The 25532-nt window shown below is 41.9% G+C and overlaps 1 protein-coding gene across 1 annotated transcript in view; it reads right to left on the reverse strand.

The window, feature by feature from the left end:
- The window catches only part of CPE (carboxypeptidase E), a 971990-nt gene that overhangs the window by 128244 nt on the left and 818214 nt on the right, over nucleotides 1–25532 (reverse strand). The window contains exon 7 of the mRNA XM_044062209.1: nucleotides 2865–2964. Coding sequence (XP_043918144.1) covers nucleotides 2865–2964 — 100 coding nt within the window. The remainder of the gene's footprint in view (nucleotides 1–2864; nucleotides 2965–25532) is intronic.

Consider the following 25532-nt stretch of genomic DNA (forward strand, 5'->3'; position numbering starts at 1 on the left):
AGGATTTAAACACAGTGTGATATAATTTCATGTGAGCTGAAGAAGTCTCGCTACAAGCGAGACGAAAAGCACTTAATGGTAATAAAGTGTTGTTTTTATACTTGGATCGTGTTTCAATACTTGGACTACATCTGGATTACTTCTGGACTGTTGTGGGGTCTGTCTCTTGAGATTTGTGTCTAGTTTATTTTTGCTGCTGTCATTTCTGACTCTGTGTCCCTGTTACCAATAGCTGATACATACACACTTGGATATTTGAGTTTCACTCACACATACACACCCGGGAAAAGCTGGAATAGATTTACTACCTGCTCCCCTTTCTGCCCAGACTCTGAGGTAATCACACTACCACCAGTCAGCTACCCTAAGGCACTTACAAAGGGTACCCTATTATACTGTGTAAAATTAATACTAATGCAAATGGTAGGATGTGACCAAAGCAGCAAGGCTTTCAGGAACGGCAACAATGTCACTAAAATAAGCATAAGTACTCTCAAGATATTACAAGTATTCTCTAGAGGATCAGCCATAATGAAAGGTATTAAAATATTTGATGATAAATAAAACAGAAAACAGGAGAATACTGAATACAATAAACAACAGTTTCAACCACAGAGATATAAAATAGTACAGCTGGATAGTTTCTTACAGATGCAGAAAATTATACTAAACTAGTTTCACTAAATTTTTCTGACTAACTAAAGGATTACTGTTCCCTGACTACTTACTACATCAAGGCAAACTGATGTTTGCTAAGTGTCTTACCACAGTAAAATCCAGAGAATGTCTCTCTGTGTCAGTGTAGATGTATGAGATATATATCCTGTCAGAAATCTTTCCTGTCAGGTTTGAAAGTGCTGCTGCGAGAGTTCCAAAGAAACCAGATGCCGGTAGAGGACAACATCACCTCTGGTCACCTGACTCTGGTACAATACACACACAGAACTTTGCTAAGATCTGCGGCAGCATCTGAAAGCTATAACACAATTTCAAACTTTCCACCCTTCCAGGGTTCTCTGATAAACATACACATTTGATCAGTTACAACAATACAACCTAATATACATGCATAATTCTTTCTGTCCAGCAGGACCTACTGTTGATGCATTTTTAACACAAGTAATTTTACAAATATCTTTTAATTCAAACATCTCAGTGTGATAGTCATATAACATAAAATTCTTTACAAAACTCCAGCAAGCTATGCTGACATATGTAAACATCTACTGCCCTACTCTATTCTCCCTGGCACAGATGGCACTACCTCATAACACCACAGAAGGCATAATGCTTTGGGTCAAATATAGATTATAAATGTGTGTGTGTGTGTGTGTGAGTGTGTGTGTGTGTGTGTGTGTGTGTGTGTGTGTGTGTGTGTGTGTGTGTGTGTGTGTGTGTGTGTGTGTGAGGGCTACATGAATAAAATTTCTGCAGTCATTCCTGGGGTACTGTCTATATGCACTTGTTCAGTAGTGGTTAAATGTCTTTACTTTTGGAGTGTTTAAACAAAACAGTGGAATGTAAGGAGAAGGTTCAGAAGAGTAGGGTTGGGATATGGTACTGTTGGGTAATGATGGGAGATTGATAAATTCAGTGAGAAATTCAGATGGTACAAACCTAGGTGTGGTATTTTGTTAGGTTAATGAGGTTGATCTGTTAGTTGACTGACTTCTTTGCAGAACTGTTTATTAGTTTTGATTAGACAGTTTTGTTTTGATTTCATGAGCTGACATCTTATGGTTTGTTTTGCTAGATTTCTGAGTTGCGTAAGCTTTAGTCTAGTATCTTGAGAAGGGTTGGCCTTTCAGGTGTGCCAAGCTTTGTCTTTCAATTTTAAGAGTGAATTTAGTTCAGTGGTAAGTCAAAATGTTTTTTTATTGGTTTATATAAACTTGAAATTAAGGGAAAGCATTTGTCTTGTTTTTAAGAGCACTGCTGAATGACTCTGATGCTTGATTTGTGTCAGTGGAAAATTTAAAACTGATGACTACTCCTAGGTGCTGCAGACTGCTTTAATTTTATTAGTAGTGGATTTTGATATGGCTCTGTTAGAGATTAACTTGACCATTGTAAGTAGATTACCTTTCTGTATGGAGATCAAGCAGGTAATATTGTCTTACTTGGTTGCAAAATTTAATCCTCAACAACTCTGATCTGGTTTTGAAGGTACAGCAAAATGGTATAAGCCCCAACCTAATAAAAAGCCCTCTCAGCTTCTGAGCTCAGCAAGCATCCACTGGCTCTTAATCCTATCAGCGTTGACACATCTATGGTTGTCCAACATCTTGTAATTGTCAACCCCACCCCCATGGCCATGATACACAGGTTAAGAACTCTGTAAGCCATGAGGCTGTACTGATTATTTTCTCATACCACTAAATGGCCTTTGCTGGAGATAATTTCAAACACTGGATACTATAAACACTCAACATTCCTCCCTTTTGCATTCTTATCATCTGGATAGGACAGCAGACATTCAGTCCTCATGCTGACCCTGGCATATGCAGATCATTAGCATCACTTAAGTCAGTGGCAGAGATATGCTGCAGGCATCCAAACATTCTAAGCATGCTACTACTTTGATAGCAACAACTTTTAACTTTAAAACAATTACATGTTTAACATCCAAAATTTCACATTTTATGCTGCTGATTTGTGTTAATCACTAAATAAATGGTTTTAGACTACTACATTCCTATCAGTCTGGAAAAATGACAAAACAAACAAGGCAAAGGTTTTCACACCATCTATCCTACAGACTTGTAAAATGTACAGTAAATGTAATCATATCCTTTTCATTAAGGTGTGTCAAAGACTGAGAGGTTTACACACAGTGAGTGGCCATAGTTAGTTGCAATGTATACCTGATGTAATATCATGATCGATTCCATCCACTGATATGGTAGCATTATCAATTGGATTTCCATGATGATCTCGAACAAATCCTTTGATTCCTCGATGCACCTGAAAAGAATATTGTCATATTAGCTCAAGCTCAGACACTTCAGTTAGAAAAACTGTCATTTAAAAATATCAGCTAAGTCAGTCACGGAAAAATGAAAAGATCTAATTCAACAAGTAGTGGTCAATACAGGTATTCCACAACAAAATGAGGAATGGCATATTAATATAAGACAATGGACTTTACAACTTCCAGCACTGAAATGCTTAGATCTCTAGAAATATGGGTAGGAATAATCAATGTTTATATTGTGTAGCTATTTGTCACCCTTCCAGTTATCCTAACTAGCATATCTAAATTCATCTCCTTCTTCATAGGTTCATAGGTTCATACTAGGCTATCTGCCCTAGGGCATTTATAAGCCTAGCCAGAATGTGTTTGGCTTTCGCCACCCATTTTAAATTAATTTTGCTATGCCCTTTTTCGAGGTTAGTATACTGTGCCTCTGTCTAACAGTGACACAGAAGTCATAACCGGCTGAACTCATGAATAACCACTGTCTTCAACTGCAGAAAGCCAATGGCTCCCCATTAGCACAAATACCAAATAATTATTTGCCTCTCTTACTTTTGAACTGCTGCGTTTTGGTTTCTGTCTTCAACTGTCTCATAAGCTTGTATCAATGACACCACCCTCGGGGGGAGCTAAAATTAAAAAAGAGCCTGCTTGTGGATTGGTACAAGATGAAAAGTCCTCTTCTAAGACTGATCCTACCTGAAACTAGCTCCTGCAACATAAGGAATGGAATCAATTTTAATTATTTCACATTGCAGTTACTGGACCATTTATGATGTTCACAGATGTTACAGCTGCAGTAAAAATGTTACTCCCTAGTGATTATCAGCACCTGTTATGAATACTAAGTCAAAACTATTAACCACCTAACCATTATGAATTCTAAGTCAGAAGACGAAACAATAAATGCCGTTATAATGATAACAAGTGTACTCACTGAGATGTACTTTAATTTATATTTTCTGTGGATCCTAATTTTGCAAGATTTGTTTGTTTTTTTAGAATATTAATTAGGATCAAGTGTGATTATCTGAATCACCATTCTTATTGTACCCTGACATATTCAAATAATTTAAAGGATAATGCCTACTGTCTTAATACTTTCCTACTATGTACTGTTGATGCATTATGTACTGTCAACAATGTTGATTCATAAGAGACTTCCAAGATAGCTGCACAGTGATCAACAGCTTAATTTCAGCTCTCCCAATGTGAAAAAAGAAAACGAGAAATAAGACATAGTAATAGTGTCAGCTTGAATAAATTCAGTTACTGGCTAGTCAGTGCATTGCCTGGGTGTCAGCAAAAAAGAAGTTATGTACTTACCATAAGGTTCCATGTGAGTTGTTCATCTCGCCTTCATTCTTTACTGATGGTTCGGAGCCAATCCCTAGGCTTCGAGTTGGCACCTACTACAAAGCTTGAGGATTTCAAGTAGCTCGAGACCAAGTCCCTATCCCATGATGCACCCTGAGTTACCTCAGATCTTATTTGCTGCATATAATAATACCATATGTCATTCTATAACTCCATAAGAGAGAGAGTAGAAGGGTTGAGTGACCAGGAAGGATCTAGCATCTAGGTCTTCTGAGAGCACAGGAGGGGGTGGGAGGGAGGGAAGTAAAAATGAAGGCGAGATGAACAACTCACATGGAACGTTATGGTAAGTACATAACTTCTTTATGTGAAGTTGTTCTATCTCGCCGTTCATTCTTTATAGATCGGTAGCGTCCCAAGCATCATCTACCTCGGGTGGCTCACGGGAGTATATTTCTCAGGACCATGGATCCAAAGGAGCCCTTGTCCCTACAGGCCCTGTCAACTTTGTAATGACTGATAAAGGTATGAGGTTTTGACCAAGTGGCTGCTGCGCAAATGTTGTCAATAAGAAGTCTGACAGAAAAAGCAGAAGATGTAGAAACTGCTCTGGTTGAGTGAGCTTTAATTTTATGCTGTAAGGGCATATCGGCAGCTGAATAAGCAAAGGTGATACAATCAGATAACCATTTAGACAGAGTTGTTTTAGCCACTGGCATACCCTTCCTGGAATCTGAAAAATGAAACAAAAAGCTAGTCTGACTTCCTGAAACTTTTTGTTCTATCCAAATAGAATCTGAGCTGTCTGTGAACATCAAGTTTGTGCAGCATGTACTCTAGATTGTTGGAATGGTTGGGGAAGAAAACTGACAAATCAATAATTTGGTTGAGATTAGTTTCAGTGTAAACTTTGGGCAAGAAGGAGGGGTTTGTTCGAAGAGAGACTCTGTCAGCATGGAAAATCAAATAAGGAGGCTTGATGGACAAGGCTTGAAGCTCTGACACTCTGCGGGCAGAAATAATAGCCACTAAAAAGATGGTTTTCCATGACAAAAATTTGAGATCACATGAGGAAGCTGGTTCAAATGGTGGAAGAATTATGCGGAAAAGCATAAAACTTAGATTCCATGAAGAATAGGGAGATTTCATAGGTCGTTTAATACGAAAGGTCCCTTTGAGAAAGGCTTTGGATAATTTGTGTGACATGATATTCAATCCTTTAAATCCCAAATGAAAGTTAGAAATGGCAGCAAGTTGAACATGGACTGTTGCTGCTTCCACTCCTTTACTGAATATCATGGTTAAGAATTCTAGAATAGAGGCCATAGGGGCTTGGTAAGGATCAATATTGTTTTTAGAGGCCCATATAGAAAATGTTTTCCATTTGCTGAGGTATAGCTTCCTTGTAGATGATTTATGAGAGGATAGGAGAATTTGCTTCTTCTCACTGGAAAGGTTATGGAACCTAGCTATGATGGGAATTGCAGCAACCAAGCTATCAGGTTCAGGGACTGCAGAATGGGATGAAGTTCCTCCGACAAGTGCGTCAGAAGGTCCGTAACTGGGTCCAGAATCCAGGGGTCCTCCAAAAGATGAAGTAGAAGGAAGGGGAACCATATCTGACGAGGCCAATGAGGAGCTATTAGAATAATGGTCCTTCACAGGGCTTTTGCTTTCTGTAATACCTTGGGTATCAATGGAATTGGTGGGAATGCATAAAGGAGACCCGGGGGGCAATTGTGAACGAGTGCATCCCATGGGGCTTCTCCCGGAGGAAGAATCAGGGCAAAGTAGCTTCTGCATTTCATGTTCATGTGACTGGCAAAAAGGTCACAGCAAGGCTGGCCCCACCTGCAGAATATCCTGTCCGCTCTTTCGGACTTGAGGGACCACTTGTGGGGCAACAAAATTGCTCTTCTCAGCTTGTCTGCTATCACGTTGGATCTCCCCGGGATGTGTGTTGCTAACAAAACGCGTTGGGTGGAAATAGCCCACTGCCATACTCTGAGGGCCTCACAACAAAGGTGGTATGATCTGGTTCCTCCCTGTTTATTCAAATACCAGACCACTGACATGTTGTCCATTGTACCCAGAGGAAGAGAGTTCTGGAAGTACTGCAACGCCAAAAGTACTGCTCTCATCTCTAGGACATTGATATGCAGATGTGTCTCTTGATCGGTCCATGTGCCTTGGGCTGTCTTTCCCTGAAAATGCCCCCCCCCCCACCCTATCAGGGAAGCGTCCGTGGTCATTGTGGCCACTGGAGGGGGTAACACAAATGGGCATCCTATCGTAACATGAAATGAGGTCAACCACCACTGAAGATCCTTTTTGCAGGAATTTGTGATCATTATCTTGTGAGACATGGGCAGCTCTTGGTAAGACCATTGAGTGAACAACAGCCAGTGCAGTATCCGCATGTGCATACGAGCCAGTGGTATGGCTAGAATTGCTGCTGCCATCATTCCTAAAAATTTCAGAACTTCTGATGCTGGTGCTTTGTTTTTGGATATTAAAATGCGGACATGCTGACGGAGAAGTAAGACTCTTTCTATTGGAAGTCTTAGTGTGGTGGTGGTGGTGTCCAGTTCTGCTCCGATAAAGATGATATGCTGTGATAGTGACAAGGCAGATTTTTCTGAGTTTATTGTAATGCCCACCTGATTGCAGAGTGACAGAGTGGACTCCCTGGACTGAATGAGTTGATGCCTGGTGGTGGCGGTAAAGAGCCAATCATCAAGGTATGGAAACACCTGGAATCCTAAACATCTTAGGTGAGCCGTGACCACTGCCATGCATTTGGTGAGATCTCTGGGGGCTGTAGTGAGACCAAAGGGCAGGGCTCACAACTGGTAAAGATTGGCTCCCAGCCGGAAGCGCAGATGATCCCTGGATGGCCTGGCCATTTTTATGTGGTAGTATGCATCCTGAAGATCTATCGAGCACATCCAATTGTCTTTCCCTAAGAAGGGAAGTATCGACTGAAGCGTGACCATCTAAAACTTCTCTTTCTTTACAGATTTGTTTAGTCTCCAGTCCCCTGTCTTTTTTGGAACTAAAAAGAATCTTGAGTAAGTTCCGGATCCTGTCTGGTCTGCTGGGACTGGTTGGATGACTCTTTTTCTTAGCAACGTCTGGACCTCTACTGTTGCTTGTTCCCTGTAACTGGGTGGAACACCCGTGATTTTCCTTGTCAGTGGAGGGAGTGTGGTGAATGGGATGAAGTAACCTCAGGAAATCATACTTTGTACCTAGTTGTCATCTGATATTTTGAGCCAGGCATCTGGGTACAAAGATAAGCGACCCCTGACTGCCTCCAAAGGAAGACAGTTGAGCCTCCTTTCAGGAGCGCTGGTAGGGCTTCCCAAAGAAGTGATCTGTGTCACCCTGGTTTTCCAGACCCCCTCTGCCATGAGAGCGGCATCTTCCATTATTGCCCCGTCCTCTGCCCCTGGAGGAGGGTTCACCACGTGTGTCCTGAAAGGTTCCTTGGGCTTTTCGGAACCACATTTTCCCTCCACTTTGACCCTTGGGGTAGGGTCTGGTAGGGGTGAAAAAACGGATTCCAACAGCAGACAGAGTCTTTCTGTCCTGCTCACACCTGGTTAAAGTTTCCTTAACTTTGGGCCCGAAAAGGGATGAGCCATCAAAGGGGCTATTCACAAAGGATGACTTGAAGGGCTCGCGAAGGAACACAAGCACATCCAGGAGTGTCTCCTAAGAGCAACTCCTGTACCCGCTGCCCTACTCGTTCCATCAGCTGCATATGAAATGAGGCACATGGACAAGTTCACTATGGAATTGAGGGTAGAAAGCTGGGAGGCAACTTTGTCTGTAGCTCCTGCAGCTACTGTACCCTGAAGAGCATCTCCCAGCTCTTTAAGGAGATCTCTTTGTAGTCTTGTAAAATGGGTTATATAGTTAAGCGAACGAAGTGCAAAAGTCGCTGAAACAAGTGCTTCCCATATCTATTCATGATTCTGGAGTCTCTGTTAGCAGGAATGATACACGAGGAAGTTTCAGGCATTTCCTTTTTGGTGGCTGCCACCACCACCATGGCATCAACTGGCACACCTTTGGTCAAGAAGGATTTATCTAGGGGGCAGATATGAACTTATTAGGTCTCCTAGGGACGGGCTCCATGGTGTCTGGAGACTCCCACGCCCTTCGTGAGACCAGCTGCATAAGCTCATCGAAGGGTTTAGACACCCAAGTGGTGGAGGGCTGAGACCCGAAAGCCTTCAGGAGGACTGACTCATCCTCAGTAGGATTGGTGGACTGCCAGTCACCCCTCTCCAAAGGATTTCCAGTATCTCAGCAAATGAGATATCCTCAGATGGGGACCGTGGAGACCCTTCTGATTCATCCAAGTCAGTATCAGAATTATTATTATTTTACATCTTTGGTACTGCTTCTGCCTGGTATCGTTTTTTTCTGGATTGTTATTCTTGATTTGTGGTTCGTGGTCCCATTTTCCATGACAGAGGTTGCTGACTCGGAGGTGTTTGCGGTAACACCGGAAGTACTGAAGGGGCTGAACAGCGACGATAGCACGCCTGTGACAAGGAAGGAATTCCAGCAGGTTATGGTGCTTCTTTCGCAAATTCTTGAGAACTCAAAGAACTCTACACCGGGTGTTCCATCTTTACCCGGTAACCAAATGCAGTTTCAAGAAGATCGAGAGGACCGGCAGGGAATCGCTGAGTTTACTAACAAAGCGCACACTGACACGGATAAACGTGGTTCGGGACATGGAGATTTTGAATGCAACAAAAGAAAGGACGTTAACCACATGGTAACTCCTACTGGTGGGAAAAGACAAACTTTAATTTTGATAATTGGTCTAACAGACTTTTCCATTTTAATGAGTTTAATACTGAGCGAAATTTTGACACCTATGAGGAGGTCTTTAACACTTTTAAAGACAAGTTATATTTATTAAAAACGAATCAATTAGAAATTGATTATCTTAACGAATGTATTTGTACTGAGAGAGTCCCGAAGGGGCTCAGATTGTTTAAATATTCTAACAACGTTAAGCATAATTCTGAGTTGTATAAACAGTTAATTAATTTATTTAATGCAACTGGAATAGAGATGTTGAAATTAATGGTCAGTGACTATAAGTCCCAGAATGAAGTTTTATTGACGGAGACTAACGACCTGCACAAAAAAATTTTCGATTCCCATAAAGCAAATTTTGATGTTAGGAGGTATGATAATTTGTTTTTGGAGATTGCTAAGTATTGTGACAAAATTGTTTATAGAAAAGTTAAAAAGCTTGACTGAGATTTAAATGACTACAGGAATGATAGAGCGTATCCTGTTTTTAATTTTGACAACCAATTTAAGAATCTCGGGACAGACAACCCTGAGGTGGGGGGTCATGTCATTACCACTCTAGATCAACAGAACCTCCCTTTAGGGGAGGATTCTGTAAGGAGAAGCGAAAGGCTTGCAGGCAAACAAAGAACATACTCACAAGAGAATGTGGCATCCTTCAGGGGAGGGAGGGGGAACAGACCACAGGCGAGAACCAGGCAATACTAAATTTTTGTGAATTTGGAACCAGCTTGTTGAATGATGATTCCACTGTCGTGTACATTGCTGACGAGGGTCACTTTGGTGTTAAAACCGGTTTTTACGGTTGGTGATGAGACTCTTAATTTACAGAACCTTTCCACTCACTTGTCATTTGAGTTAGACGGTGAAACGGACAGTGATTTATTGAGAAGTACAATTGACCAGAGAATCTGTAAAACAGATAATTTTACTATTTATAATTTTACGGACTTAGTTATAGACGACAGGTACTTTACTATTTTCACTAAAGGATTTTATTTTGTACCTGCTAGAAGTGGTTCTATGGTTAATACATTAATTGATCTTAAATTGTTTATTAGGAAGCTGAATTTGCAAATACACTTTAAGGGAACACAAGTCGACAATGGTGAATTATCCAGGAGTAGTATTTTTAACCCTCCTACTAACTCCTTTTTGAAGCTTTTTGACGAAATGGTGGAACAGGAGGTGAGGCGTATTAACTACCATGACAACCCCACTAATAATAATTTGTCTAAAGGTGAGAAAGATTTATTAGAGTTATTAAAAAAGGAAATGATTAGAATTATGAAACCAGACAAAGGGGGAGGGGTTGTGTTAATGTACAATGATGAATACGAAATGTATATTCATGATATTCTGCAGGACACAGACTGTTACACGGCAGTGTCACGTAATGAAATTAACATTGCCTATTCCAAAATTAAATACTTCTTAACTGACCATTTACTCCAGGGAGCCATCAACGAAAAACTGTTTAATTACCTGCATGTGGACAACCCCAAAATTCCGGTCATATTCGGGATTCCCAAAGTTCATAAGGGTATCAACAAACTCAAATTTAGACCAATTGTAGCAGGGGCAGGCAGTATTACAGAACCTATGGCTATTTTTGTCGATTCCCAGTTGAAGAGTTTTATCAACAGCATACCCCACATCACTAAAGACTCTTGGGATTTCTTGAGGAGTATTTCTGATGACAAATTTGATTCCTCCTGGTTGTTTGCTACCATTGATGTGGTGGAACTCTTTTCCAGTATTCCTCACAATACTGGTTTAGAGTGGTTCTGTGAAGTCCTGAGTTCTGAGGGTGGTTTAAGTGGCAATATGTTGAACTTGATTTTGGATTTTGTTGACATTATCCTTAGGAATAATTTTATATATTTTAATGGAGATTTGTACCAACAAAGGAAAGGGGTAGCTATGGGAGCTCCCTGTGCCCCTTTATAAGCTAATTGCGTACTTTATTTCTGGGAACGGAAATTTGTGTTCAACGCCACTTGGGGTCAGTATATTGCCTTCTACACCCGATATTTGGACGACATTTGTGTTTTTTGGAGAGGCACTAAAAAGTCATTTGAGGAATTTATGATCTATTTGAACAACAGTACTTCATTTTTGTCTTTTACATATACCACAGATGAGTTTGCCATGAACTACCTGGACATCACCATTTACAAAGATATTGAAAACCATTGTTTTCAATCCAAATTATTTAGAAAACCTACTTTTTCTAACGCTTATTTACACTTCGACAGTGCCCACCCGTATCACCAAAAGAAGGGCATAGCCAAAGGCCAGCTTATCAGGGCATCTAGAATGACTAGTGATTATGTTACACTTATTCAGGAACTGGATTTTATTTGTTCACTTTTTAAAGAAAGAAATTATCCAGCAACTCTTTTATCCAATTTAGTTACGGAAGTGCTTGTCCAAAGGGACGAAAAATATTTTCCATTACTGGGTAAGGGTCGGCTGGTGACTGAGTCAGTAAATTCAGTTAGCAACGAGATTTTTAGTAAACAGTCATTTATTCATACCTTTTCAGGGACATCACACTTGGTAGAACAAATAATTCAAAAATACTGGCCACTCTTAAGGGTTAATGAAGAGACGAGTATGTACATTCCTTTGCAACCATCTTTTATAAGGAAAAGAGGGATGAACCTTAAGGATCTCTTTGACAGGAAAGGTGATCAACCTGGAGGGGCTAACAAAGGTTTAAAGGGTATAGTTAGATGTGGTATGTGTAGTCAGTGCAAGTTTATATTACAACACAAAGAAATTAGCATTCCATCTAGGGGAATTTGCCTGCAGTTTGCTAAGCATAACAACTGCGGCACCAGGGGTGTTGTATACATAGGGATTTGTGACTGTTGCCAAAGTTTTTATATTGGCAAGACCACACGCACCCTTAGGAAAAGAATTTACGAGCATTTGTACGAGATTTCTAAAAAGAAGGAATCTAATGCCTTCTATAAGCACTCCTTGTTGTGTCACAATATGTCTATTAAATTTGCGGTTTTGGAGCAAGCGGCTAGTGACCCCAGAGGTGGTACCTGGGATGACAGGGTTGAATTTAGGGAACTGATTTGGCAGCTTAAATTAGATGCCGGGAGATCACCAGGGTTGAATGACTGTATAAGTATTGCTAGTGTATTGAAGTTGAGAAGGGCAAAACTATGAATTCCACTTTGTCCAGTTGGGTTGTTTTATTTTATATTACAAGTTTTTCTCTGTTTTAATTAAAATTTACGTATACATTTTGACTGTGTTCCAACCTAACACAACATAACATTTTCATTGTCACAATCAATGAGATTTTATTACTATTTTTATAGTTGGAATTGTACATGTTTTGAACTTGAGTTGGATCTAGTATTATAGATACACACATGAATATTCAGTCTATGTCTTTAAGGGAATTATTTTAATTAATCAATCAGGTTTTTATTGGATTATAAAAATGAAGTAATTATGTTTTTCTACTGTTCTGAAGAAGCTCTGCAATAGTGGAGTGAAAGCGCTCTTAACTGAACTGTGTGGTATTGGTTGCGATTTCGACTTTTGATTTGGAATAAATTATTTTACATCTTTGGTTCTGCTTCTGAATGGTATCGTTTTTTTCAGTATCAGATGTTAATGACTCCTGAGGAGAGTCCAAATATTTCCTCTTACACACTCTCTTTCTGGGAACTTCATCGGTGGGAGCTTCTGGAGAGGTCTCGGAAGAGCATGGGCCACCCAATGGGGCTTCCTGAGGCTCTGGGTCTCTGCGCTTAGCTAGGATCTGTGAGGCAGAAGCAGACACAGGTGCTTTAGGGAATGAAGAAGCCAGACCTGAAGTTGAGAATGTCTTGGGAGACATAACTCTCCTCATGGCTTCGAAGGCACCCCTGCTCTGGTGCGAAGGGACCAACGGAGCCAAGAAAACCGTTGATACCCCTGGCTCCGGGACAGTGGGCACCGAGCCTGAGGTAGGAGCCGAGCTCTTTGGAGCCGAAGCCCCAAAAGGCAAAGTCATAACCAACAAGTCGGTTTGACTATCCTCCCGGGACCTGACCAGAGAGTATCGGCTCCTAGAGTCCTTGATCGGCACTTAGGATGTCAGAGTGAATGGAGCCGAAGACATTGGAGCAGGCATTGGCTCCAAATGCTCCACAATCAGCAACTCTGACTCCTCCGGCTCCAAAGGACCAGTATGGCTCAGTGGAGGAAGAGATAAAGCTAGCATAACAGTCTTCGGCTCTGAAGCCACCTGGGTTGGAGACGCTAACAATTTTGCAAAGGCCGGTGCCTGAAGAAGCTTCTGCACCACCTGATCCACATCCAAATCTGAGGGAGTAACAGAAGACCTACATGAATGGACCGATGGTACCGATTGAAGAAGTGGAGATTTTGGAATTTCGGATACCGGTTCCAAAACCAGGGACTGGCTCCAAAAAGAAAAGACAGTCAGCTCCGAGGTCGATGTCACAGACTCTTTTGACTTTTTCAATTTTTTTGAATCCACATGTGCCTTGGAGGACTCTGAGGAATTACTAGATCCATCCTGGTCACTCAAAGCCTCCTGGAAGAAGGTTTCAACAAACCCCTGTCAATGAGCTTCCTTTTTCTCTCTTGGAGGACTCGTGAGGAAAAAGAATGGCAAATGGAACATGTTTCTTGTAAGTGCAAGGCACCCAAGCAGTAGACATAATTCACATGGCAGTCAGTAACAGACATCTTCTGCCCACATTTAGGGCATTTTTTTAAACCCTGACTTAGGGTGTTTGTCCTTGTCATCAGCCATGACAGAAATGGACACACCCAACAACAGCAATATAAATTAGGCTAACTGTAAGTACACACATCCACACAAGCTTTTTAAACTAAGGCTAACTATAAGTAGTAATAAGCCTTCTAATAAAAAACAGGCTAACTATAAGCACACACACAGATAATCTTAGCAAGCAATTTAACTCTAAGAATTATGCTAAGGAAAAAAGTGACAAAAGGTAACTGAATAAGCACTTACTAATCACTAAGTAATCACACAATACTATACTAATAACAAATATGACAAAAGTCAGTGAATAAACAATTTTTATAATCAGAAAAATTTAAATAGGCCTATAAAGAAAATCGAGGCCAAATATATAGCTGGGAAGGGAACAGATAAAGCTTTAAGAGCTTATCTAACCTAATTATCTAACTATTCTATCAATAAGCTAACTATAATTTTGAAAATTGAAAAGTATTAAAGTTTTTACTGCCCCAAGCTAGCAAGAACCTCCAATCAGTTGCAGCGGTAAACTAGATCTGAGGTAACTCAGGGTGCATCATGGGATAGGGACTTGGCATCGAGCTACTTGAAATCCTCGAGCTTTGTAGTAGGTGCCGACTCGGAGCTGAGGGATCAACTCCGAACCATCAGTAAAGAATGAACGGCGAGATAGAACAACTTCACATGAAAAGATTTAGAGAACCTGAAAGGAAATCAACCAGAAAAGGTGAAGAGAAAACACAGTCTGGGAAGAGCAAAAAGTAGTTCAAGCTTCAGCTTTGGTACATGAAATGGCTTCCATTAATTTAGAAGAAAAAAATACATCAAATGTACTCAAAAGTGATTCAAATAAATGAATGATTGAAGCAATATATCAACTCAAATAAAAGGTTGGAAAAGATAGAAGAAGATTTATCTAGCTATTCAGATGAACTGATAAAACTGCAAAATCAGAGGATGAAATGAAGAAAAGTCTGGCTGAGTATGAGGAAATAGAATGTTTAAACAAAATGGCGACTACTGATTTAATGTTTAGTACTGAAAACGAAAAAAGAAAATATTTTTTAATTAAACAACAAGTGGAAGATAAATGTCAGGTAATTTTTAAGAGGAAATGTGGAAAAATTGATAGGGACCTGAGGGAATATCACCAGAGAAGAGCATATCCGTTCCCAAAAAAAGGCAATTTTATTTCAAAGTATCATACTAAGAATGTGGAAATTAACAGAGGTCCCATTTACAAACATTATGGGGCACAGAATGTATGGGACCCTATACACAGGCAGGAGAATTATGAGAATAATGTGGGTATGGAACCAAACAATGAAGGAATTGAGGACTACCCGGAACTTAGTAGATCGGATAGACTGAGATATAAATCACCTGTACGGTATTTTCCCAGGGGTTCCCCAAGCGGCAGGAAATAATAAAGCAAAGTAGCAGTGAAGGGGAACAAGATACTGGGAAAAATACAGGAGACATTACTGTTCAGGGGCCACGACATATATTTCAGGACTTTACTATTTATAATTACAGTGGCGTGGGGGTAAATATGCAGCATTTCACGCTGTTCTCAAAAGGTTTTAAGTTTATTCCTTCTAGTAGGGGTAATATGGTGGCTAGTTTGATAGATCTAAGAATTTTTTTGAGAAAGAAAAATTGGGAAATTATGTTTTATGGGCAGCAAAATACCAGAGGTAACACCGAAGTAAAAAAACCTAGTACCATTAACCCACCCATGCACCCCCAGTTAAAAAATCTGGAAAGACAGATAGAAAAGGAGATTAGAGAAGACTTTAAGGAAAAATGGAAAGGTAACCCAGATCTCACGAAGGAAGAGATGGAACTTCATAAATCATTACAGGAAAATTGCTACATTAGGGTGATGCAACCTGATAAGGGGGTGGGGTAGTACTGATGAGTAGTATTCTATATTCCAGTAAAATGATGAATATGTTAAATTATACCACTAGATATGTGAGGGTATCAAGGAATGAAATTAATGTGGCATATTAAGTTGTCATTCTCGCCTTCATTCTTGCTGGATGGGTTCGGAGCCAATCCTCGGCTCCGACTCGGCCTATATTATAGCTCGAGAGCTATTTTTACCGGCTCGAGGCAGCCCTATATCCCACAATACCATGCGCTAACTCCCCAGATCTCGTTTGCCGCTTCGCTGCGAGGTTGCTTTTTTACCGGCTCAGGTCAGTAAAGGATTTTTTTCAACGAATTTCTAATTTTTTGAGATAGTTATTAGGCTATTTTCCCTACTTTGTTACCTATCGATTTTTTTTACTTAATAGAGTTTGTTTCGTAAGCCCTACCCACCCCTGTAGTTAACTTTTATAATCAGGCCTACAGGCCTTAGTTTCTTTACTCAACTTTGTGTGTGTGTGTGTTGTTCTTTTAATCAGTCCCCTCATCTCCCCCTTGTGTGTAAGTGAGTGAGTGTGTGTACTGATTGTGTGACTGTCTTAGGGCAATGTCCAAAGACATTAAGGTCTCGGGATTCAAGAAGTGTGACTCGTGCTGTCAGAAAATGTCTCTGACAGACGGTCACACTTCTTGAGTCTATTGCTTGGGGCCTTTACACCTGCAGGACTCTTGTTCCGTTTGTCACGGATTTAGTTCAAGAGTCCTGCAGGAAAGGCGTAACAAGCTTATTCTAAGGGGCTTGTTAAAGCCTGATGACTCCACATCCAAGTCTGGCTCGGGGAAGCCATCAAAAACCACCAAACCCTAGGCTCCAGCTTCTGAGCCGAGGGCTGGTGTTGTCGAGACGGCTCCGACCTCGGTTCCGGCTGGCTCCGAGGCGAGCAAAGTGGGTTCCGCTTCGAAACCATCATCGGAGCCGACCCCAGCGCGCAAGCACTCTAGGTCCCCTTCTTTAGAGTCCGTCAGATCGGCTCTGAGGTCCCCCCTCCTATCGGAGCGGAGTCATAGGACTCATTCATCGAGGTCTTCCAGGCTCTCCAATCACGACATCGAGAGGGTGGTCAGTAGACTCATAAAGTCCCAGGCTCTGGCCCAAATGCTTCAGAGCCCATCTCACCAGACTGTGGCTCCTTCGATACAGTTATCCATTCCTCCTCCGACTCATCTCTCCAGTTCGGAGCCGGAGTTCGTCGGAACCGTGACCCTTGCCCACGTCGGAGCCGATACCCCCTCCTTCGGCTCCGGTGTCGTCGGCTCCGACCTCTTTATTGGTTCCATCCATGGAGAGGTCCGGGCGCCGGGACTCCATTGTCGGCTCCGAGGGGGCGAGTGGCATCGGACCCTTGTCCGACCCCGCTCTCCCTCTCGGAGCTTCGGCTCTGGTTAGTTCGGCCCCGACATCATTCTCGGAGCCTTCTCTGTCAGTTCCGGGGGTGGTTCCGGCCTCTTCGGAGCCGGGGCTACCTTTGGTGTCTGATAGGGGAGCCTTCGAGGTGATGAGGAGTGTGCTGGACCCAGTGTCCACTCCAAGGTTAAGTTCTGCGGCTCCTCCCTCTGTAGTGCCTGTTACAGTCTCTGGCCACCCTCCTATACCTGACAGCAGAGATCCAAAGCGTAAGGTACCCACTTTGGGTGTCTCCTCCTCTTCCGAGGGTTCCCCTGAAGCTTCAGGGGAACCCCCTAGGAAAAGAAAGTGCAAGAGGAAGCACATAGACTCCCCCAAGTCTGTCACGTCGGACACCGACTTGGATGAGTCAGAGGGTTCCCCCAGATCCCCCTCTGAGGATGTCTCCTTTTCAGACATCCTGGAGATCCTAAGACAGAGGGGAAATTGGTCCACTCTCAAACCTTCTGAGGACGAGTCGGTTTACCTTGACGCCTTTGGATCTCGCCCTTCCACCTCCTGGGTGTCTCCCCCTTTCGACCCACTAATGGAGGTAGTGGCTAGAAAGGCGTGGGCAGCTCCTGATTTAATGGAACCTACCCCTAGGAGGCCTTCGAAATTTATTTCTGCACCAGATGACAAATCCTTTCTCACCAAAGGTGTTTCAGTTGATACTATGGTGGTAGCAGCAGCCACTAAGAAGGAATTAGCTGATCCTTCTGTACCTGTTCATCCTCTTAACAAAGAGTCCAGGACCATGGACAGGTACGGCAAGTGGACCTTTGCTTCAGCGACATTTTCTATGCGATCGCTGAACTATTTATGTCATTTCACCCGCCTTCAAAAGGACCTTGCTCACAGAGCTGGGTGAAACGGTACAGGATCCTTCTGCTGCGGGGTTTAAGGACAAAATAAACTCTCAGCTGGCTACCCTGAACTCCATTGTTAACTCCTCCATGCGGCTAATCTCTTATGCAGCCGATGGAGCGAGTAGGGCCGCTGGCACAGGAGTTGTGTTGAGATGCCACGCTTGGATGCGACTCTGTAATTTTGCCGATCCCTTCAAGGCGTCCTTCACCAACACCCCCTTTGACGGTTCGGAATTGTTTGGGCCTCAGGTGAAGAATACCCTCACCAGATGCGAGCAAGATGGTAAGACTCTCTCTGCTGTGGGAGTCCGTTTTTCCACGCCTTCTAGACCTTATCCTAAGGGACAGAGGGGTGGAAAGATGTGGTTCCGCAAACCACAGGGAGTTGCGCCTGCCGCACGTGGTGAATTTCCCCCTAGAGGCAGAGGGGGGAATAATAACAGACGCCGCCCCAGGGGCAGAGGGGATCCACAAAACCAGGGTCCCAGGGAATCTTTCCCTGACCAACCCTTTCAGCATCCCTGAGAAGCTGCCCGACTGTCCACCTTCGGAGGCAGTCGGGGGAAGATTATCTCTGTACCCAGAAGCCTGGCAATCCATCACTCAAGACACATGGGTACAGAAGGTCATATCCGAGGGTTACAAAATTCCTCTCACTTTCCCTCCGGTACAACCGCCAAAACCCCTACCAGACGTACCACCCATGCAGAGGGGTCAGGCTCAGCTAGAAATAAAAAAGCTGTTAAACAAAAGAGTCATCCAGGCAGTCCCAGCAGATCAGCTAGGATCCGGAATCTACTCCAGGTTCTTTTTGGTACCAAAAAAGACAGGAGATTGGAGACCCATTTTGGACCTCAGCAGGTTAAACAACTATGTGTTAAAGACAAAATTTCAGATGGTAACACTGCAGTCCATTCTACCCTTTTTGGGCAGAGACAACTGGATGTGCTCGTTAGACCTCCAGGACGCGTACTACCACATAAAAATACACAGGCGCTCCAGGAGGTTTCTCCGCTTCCGGCTGGGAGTCAGTCATTTTCAATTCAGGGCCCTGCCCTTTGGTCTCACCACAGCCCCGGTGTTCACCAAATGTCTGGCAGTGGTCACGGCTCACCTGAGACAAAAAGGATTCCAGGTGTTTCCATACTTAGACGACTGGCTCATTTCCGCTACCACCAAACAGGATCTCATAATGGCCAGGGATTATACTATCCATCTTTGCAACAGCCTGGGTATTTCTATAAATTTTGCAAAGTCCTCCTTGTCGCCTTGTCAATGTATAAACTTTATAGGCGCCGTATTAAACACCACAGAAATGTCTGCAACATTACCACCTCAGAGAGTGACAGACATAAGGCGGAATGTTCAGCTCCTGTTTCAGTCCAGCAGAGTCCAAGTCAAGCTAGTACTGAAAGTGTTGGGCCTCATGGCGGCGGCGATTCTTCTACTTCCATTAGCACGCTTCCACATGAGGCTCCTTCAGTGGATGCTGTTTTCTCAGTGGTCCTTTCAGCAGCTGCCAATGACCCACAACATTTTGATAACACCATCTTGCAAGAAACATCTCTCCTGGTGGATGGTTTCCCCTCAGCTTTTTCAGGGCAGACCTTTTGTTCTCCCCCCTCCAGTTGCCACTGTCACAACGGATGCCTCCCTGATCAGGTGGGGGGGGGGGCATTATCAGGGCAGGATGGTCCAGGGTACTTGGCAACAGTCAGAATGCCACCTGCACATAAATGTCCTGGAGATGAGGGCGGTGCTTTTGACATTGCAGGCCCTTCAGAGCTCTCTTCCCACGGGGACTATAGCAATTCAAACGGACAATATGTCTGTAGTGTGGTACATAAACAAGCAGGGCGGAACAAAGTCCTTCCCTCTCTGTCAAGAAGCACTCAGACTTTGGCAATGGGCGATTTCATCTCAACGGTTTCTGATAGCAACGCACATCCCCGGGAAGTCCAACGTCATAGCAGACAGATTGAGCAGAACTATCCTCATGCCTCACGAGTGGTCTCTAAATCAAGCGGTAGTAGACGGAATTTTTCGGAAGTGGGGCCAGCCTTGCTGCAACCTTTTCGCAACTCCACAAAACAGCAAGTGCCTCGACTTCTTCACACTTTTCCCTCTACCAGGCCAGCCCCTCAGAGACGCTCTTGTTCACGTTTGGCCCTGGGGTTTTCTTTATGCCTTGTAACCGCTTTGAGATCCAAAATGATCCTCATTGCTCCGTTTTGGCCTCGACAGGTTTGGTTCCCGTTCCTGCACAAATACCTACTGGAACAGCCTTGGCATCTGGAACCCCTTCCGGATCTGTTGACCCACCTCACTGGCAAGCTGCATCAGTCTCTACATTCCATCAACCTAACAGCTTGGTTGCTCCACTTCCAGCCATAGCCAGGCTTCCCCTTATTTCTCCTCCTGTTCGTGATATCATTCTGGCTTCCCATAAGTCCAATACTAGGAAGACTTATGCGAGTAAATGGAAGCATTTTTCACACTGGGCACAAACTAGATCTTTAGATCCCTTCCATGCACCCATTCATGAGGTTCTAGACTTCCTGGCGGAGCTTTTTCATTCGGGGTCATCATCGGCCACTATCAGGGTACAATTAGCGGCCATTGCTAATTTTCATGTTGGACTCTCAGAAGCAAATATTATGTCCCACAAACTCTGTAAAGCCTTTCTCAAGGGCATTTTGTTACTCAGACCTCCAGTTAAAGATCCACCCCCACAATGGGATTTGAATTTAGTTCTAACTTCACTAATTCTACCCCCTTTTGAACCGGCAGCTTCTTGCTCCCTCAAACTTCTTTCTTGGAAAACGCTGTTTTTAGTAGCTATAACATCTGCCAGAAGGGTATCGGAACTTCAAGCCTTGTCTGTCCGTCCTCCCTATTTGGTTTTTCATAAAGATAGGGTAACTCTCAGAACAAACCCTTCCTTTCTACCAAAAGTGTTAGCGGAAACAAATCTAAACCACTCCATTGATTTGCCCGTCTTTTTCCCAGACTATACCAACAGGGCTGAACAAAAATTACATTCATTAGATGTTCATCGCCAATTACGGTATTACCTAGACAGGACAAAACAATTCAGAAAATCAGACCAGCTCTTCCTCTCTTATGCTGCAGGCAAGAAAGGGCTTCCAATATCGAAAGTTACTCTTTCCAGATGGCTGACATCTATTATTACCTTGAACTATGAGTTGAGACACAGGCAACTATCCTCTAGGCCTAAAGCTCATTCAACCAGGGCACTATCAACTTCAACGGCTTTTCAAGCAAGGTTACCACTAGATGCCATTTGTGCAGCAGCTACATGGGCGTCCAAACATACCTTTATTGCCCATTACAAGCTTGATCTAGCCTCCAGAAATAGAGCTGATTTTGGTTCCACTGTACTCAGGAGTCTGTTCCATTGAGCCACCCAGGACTAAGATGCTAGGGACGCTGTCCCATCCAGCAAGAATGAAGGCGAGAATGACAACTTAACATTTAAGAAGTTATGTCTTACCATAACGTTCCATGTTAGTTGTCTTCTTCTCGCCTTCTTCCTTGCATCCCTCCCTCCTGCCCCCTAGCCTGGATAGACTCGAGGTTCTGAGTCCTTCCATTTCTGGAGATACAATATGTTGCATCTTTCATGGTATCCTTAGTGTTACTAGCAGGTAATCTGTACTTGTAAAAGAGGATTATAATATTATTATTATTATAATATTACTTTTGATACTACGTCTTAGCTTCCAAACGAGATCTGGGGAGTTAGCGCATGGTATTGTGGGATATAGGGCTGCCTCGAGCCGGTAAAAATAGCTCTCGAGCTATAATATAGGCCGAGTCGGAGCCGAGGATCGGCTCCGAACTCATCCAGCAAGAAAGAAGGCGAGAAGAAGACAACTAACATGGAACGTTATGGTAAGGCATAACTTCTTATTACTGTAAAATAGATTTTGCTTTAAAAGAAATGTTGGATGATAATCTAATTAACCATGATACATACAAATATCTTAGTGTGGAAAAACCCAGGATCCCTGCTATATTTGGGATACCCAAAGTGCATAAGAATGTAGAGGATCCCCCAATGAGACTAATAGTAGCTGCAAATGATCCCAAAACATATCCTTTGGCCAAATTTCTAGACAGTAAATTAAAGAACATATGGGTTTCCTTTAAAGGAATCTTGAAAGATTCCTGGGATTTTTTTAAGAAGTATTAGGGATGATATGCATTCTGATTCCATAATATTTGTTACATTGGATATACAGGACCTGTTTAATGTGATTCCTTACTCTACAGGTTTTGAATGGTTTCAGGAGGCCATTAATAAGTATGGAAATTTGGACCATAATAATTTTTGGTACACACTGAGCTAATGGATTTTGTCTTGCAGCAAAACTTCTTATTTTTTGAAGGTGAATTTTACAAGCAGATAAAAGGGGTTGCTATGGGGGCATGTTGTGCCCCTACATATGCAAATATAGTACTTATGATATGGGAGGAGAAATTTGTGTTCAAATCAGAATATGCACATCATTATACTATAAACGTTATCTAGACAATATATGTATTTTTTGGAAGGGAGGTGAGGCCAAACTAATGGAATTTATACAGCATTTAAATATGACTACTGAATTTTTAAAATTTACCCACCACATTTCTAGAGAAGAGATGAATTTCCTGGATGTTTCTATTAAGTAGGACAAACATCTACAGCAATACACCTCAAAAGTATACAGGAAGGATACCTTCTCTAACTCTTACTTATACTTTAGTAGTTCACACCCATACAAACAGAAAAGAGGTATTGTTAAAGGGCAATTTATCCGTAGTAGCAGGATGATATCTAGAGATGTGGACATTGAACATGAAAGTTGGAAGTTGAGGGACATGTTTTTAGCCGGGAAATATCCTGCATCAATGGTGGAGGAAGTGATGGTAGAAGTTAAAAATGCTAGAACCTCTAGATTTGCCCCAATTTTGGGATGTGAAAAAGTTGAGGTGCGGGAGGAGCGTAAGATAGGGAACATACTTGGGGGGGGGGGGGATTATGTTTTGTACTATAATAAAAAAAACCATGATTAGAAATATTATTAAACAACATTGGGAAAGGTTTGGTTGTTACTCAGAATTAGAGAATTTATTCAAAAACCCATTACAATTTACATATAAAAAAGGTAAAAACCTTAAGGAATTGTTGGAGAAGAACCACAAAGGGCCAAGTGGAAAAAAGTTAGGGACTTACAAATGTGGAACATGTGCCCAATGTGCATATATTTTGAGAAAGGATTTTTTATATATTCCAGATAGGCAGTACACTATTAGGAGTGGTAGTTTCTCCAATTGTAATAGTGAAGGTTTGATATACCTAGCCCTATGTAAAATATGTAGTGCATTTTACATTGGAAAGACCACACGCAAACTAAAAAGAAGAATATATGAACACTTGAATGCCATTAGAACAAAAGATAGCAATAATGCAATATACAAACATACCATGACATGTGCAGGAGTGAAATGTTTTTTTTTTTTTTTGTAATAGAAATGGTGCATCAGGATACTAGGGGGGACCTTGGGAGAACAGGATAGAAGTTAGGGAATTGTATTGGCAGTTACTGCTTGAAGCCAATAGACTCCCAGGTCTTAATGAACACATTTCCATTGCCCCCATCTTAAGGATGAGGGCAGCTAAGTTGTAGGATTTTTTGGTACAATTTAGATTTTAAGCACTTGTTGCACTTGTTATTTATATTATAACATGCTATGCATCAATATTTTGTTAAGTCAACTTTAAGGATAAGCATGTGAATAAACAGATATTTTTCTGTAAGTTTCCCTGTAGCATATACATACATATATATTTTTTAACATATATATTTTACAACTGTCTTATTTAACTGTTTTTTATTATAAATTTTTTACAGTATGTGTGAGTATTTTAAACACATGAGTTTCATTTTTGCATTAAATTTATGTACATCGGTGAATTTGTATGACTACAAATAGGTTTTAGCAAAAAGCTTTTATATATTTGTTTTGTATTCATAGCAAATCTTTAAACTAGAGGATGTACTTACTAATGAATACAGAATGGTTAATGAGTGTAATATTACATTAATTGTTTGAATTAAACATTAATTGGTTAACTAATCACAGGGGAAGGGGTATAAAAATGTCTGTTACAGCTTGGATAAAATTTGTTACATCTGATGAAGTCCAGTGGATGAAAACGCCGTGTGATGTGTGCGTTTATGTACTGAATAAACCTAGCTGTCGTTTCCGGGTTCAGGCACCTAGGCAGCGAGACATTTCCCTGTGGTACATTTGACTGGAGACACATGGCTGAAGTGACATTCAGCTGCAGAGAAATATGGCTGTTTGCAAATTCCCTGTGGGCAAAGAGAAGCACACACTGCCACGCTCACAGCTTTAATAGCCAAATGCATGGCAGCAGAAGAAGTAATGAGTGTTGTGCTCAGTGTACAGTACATACTTATATAACTACAACACATAGAAGTGTGCTACAGCATGGAGGAAATCTTGCAGGCTACTGTAGTCACATTTATGCTCCAGTATATGTTTTAGGTAATGTTTCCTAGACACTGTGAAGGAGATAGTGGTCCACACACTCCAATTATAAAGGCACTGCCCATTGTGCACTGCATTTTTACTGCCACTGGTATGCCCTCTGGCCAGCCTGCTGCTGATGCCTACTATATTGCCTGCTGTCTCATGTTCCCATGGGGACCATAGACATTGTTTTCCCCCTGTGCATTTGGTTATTAAAGCTGTGGGCATGGCAGTGTATGCTTCTCTTTGCCCACAGGGAGTTTGCAAACAGCCATATTTCTCTGCAGCTGAATGTCACTTCAGCCATGTGTCCCCCGTCAAATGTACCACAGGGAAATGTCTCGCTGCCTAGGTGCCTGAACCCGTCGTTTCCATTATCAGCATTCAGACTCATCTATTTCACCTCCATTGGTGCCTGTTCTTGTTCTCAAAAAGAGCTACTTTAAAAAATGGTAAAGACAGAGTGCACAGAGAAAACCTGAGATTTTCTGATGTACCAGTGAAACTTGGAAGGAGCATACTGTATTAATTTTATGAAAGCAGAAATAAGCAACTGGACTCATATTCCACAGAGGGATTTGTTAATTGAAAGGGTACATCAAGTGTAAGCTTCAAAGCTGGTCATGAGAAAGCAGCCAAGACCTGTTTCAATAAAGTTGTAACCATAATAGCAAAAATACATGATCTTAACAAAACTGAGGTAGAAGAGAAAAGTATTAAAACTGGAAACAGCAGAGTGTGGAAAATGATTATTCACTGTACAAAGGCCAAAAGAGAAGCAAATGTATCCTAACAATCAGTTAATGTTGAGAGGCAGGTGTTAGATTCAGGTAGTTGTACCCAGCTGTCTTCAGACTATTTTTTTTCCTGAACGAT

The sequence above is a fragment of the Protopterus annectens genome, chromosome 2.part1 (assembly GCF_019279795.1).
Source record: "Protopterus annectens isolate FY-2018-M chromosome 2.part1, PAN1.0, whole genome shotgun sequence".
In the NCBI taxonomy this organism is placed as follows: domain Eukaryota; kingdom Metazoa; phylum Chordata; order Ceratodontiformes; family Protopteridae; genus Protopterus; species Protopterus annectens.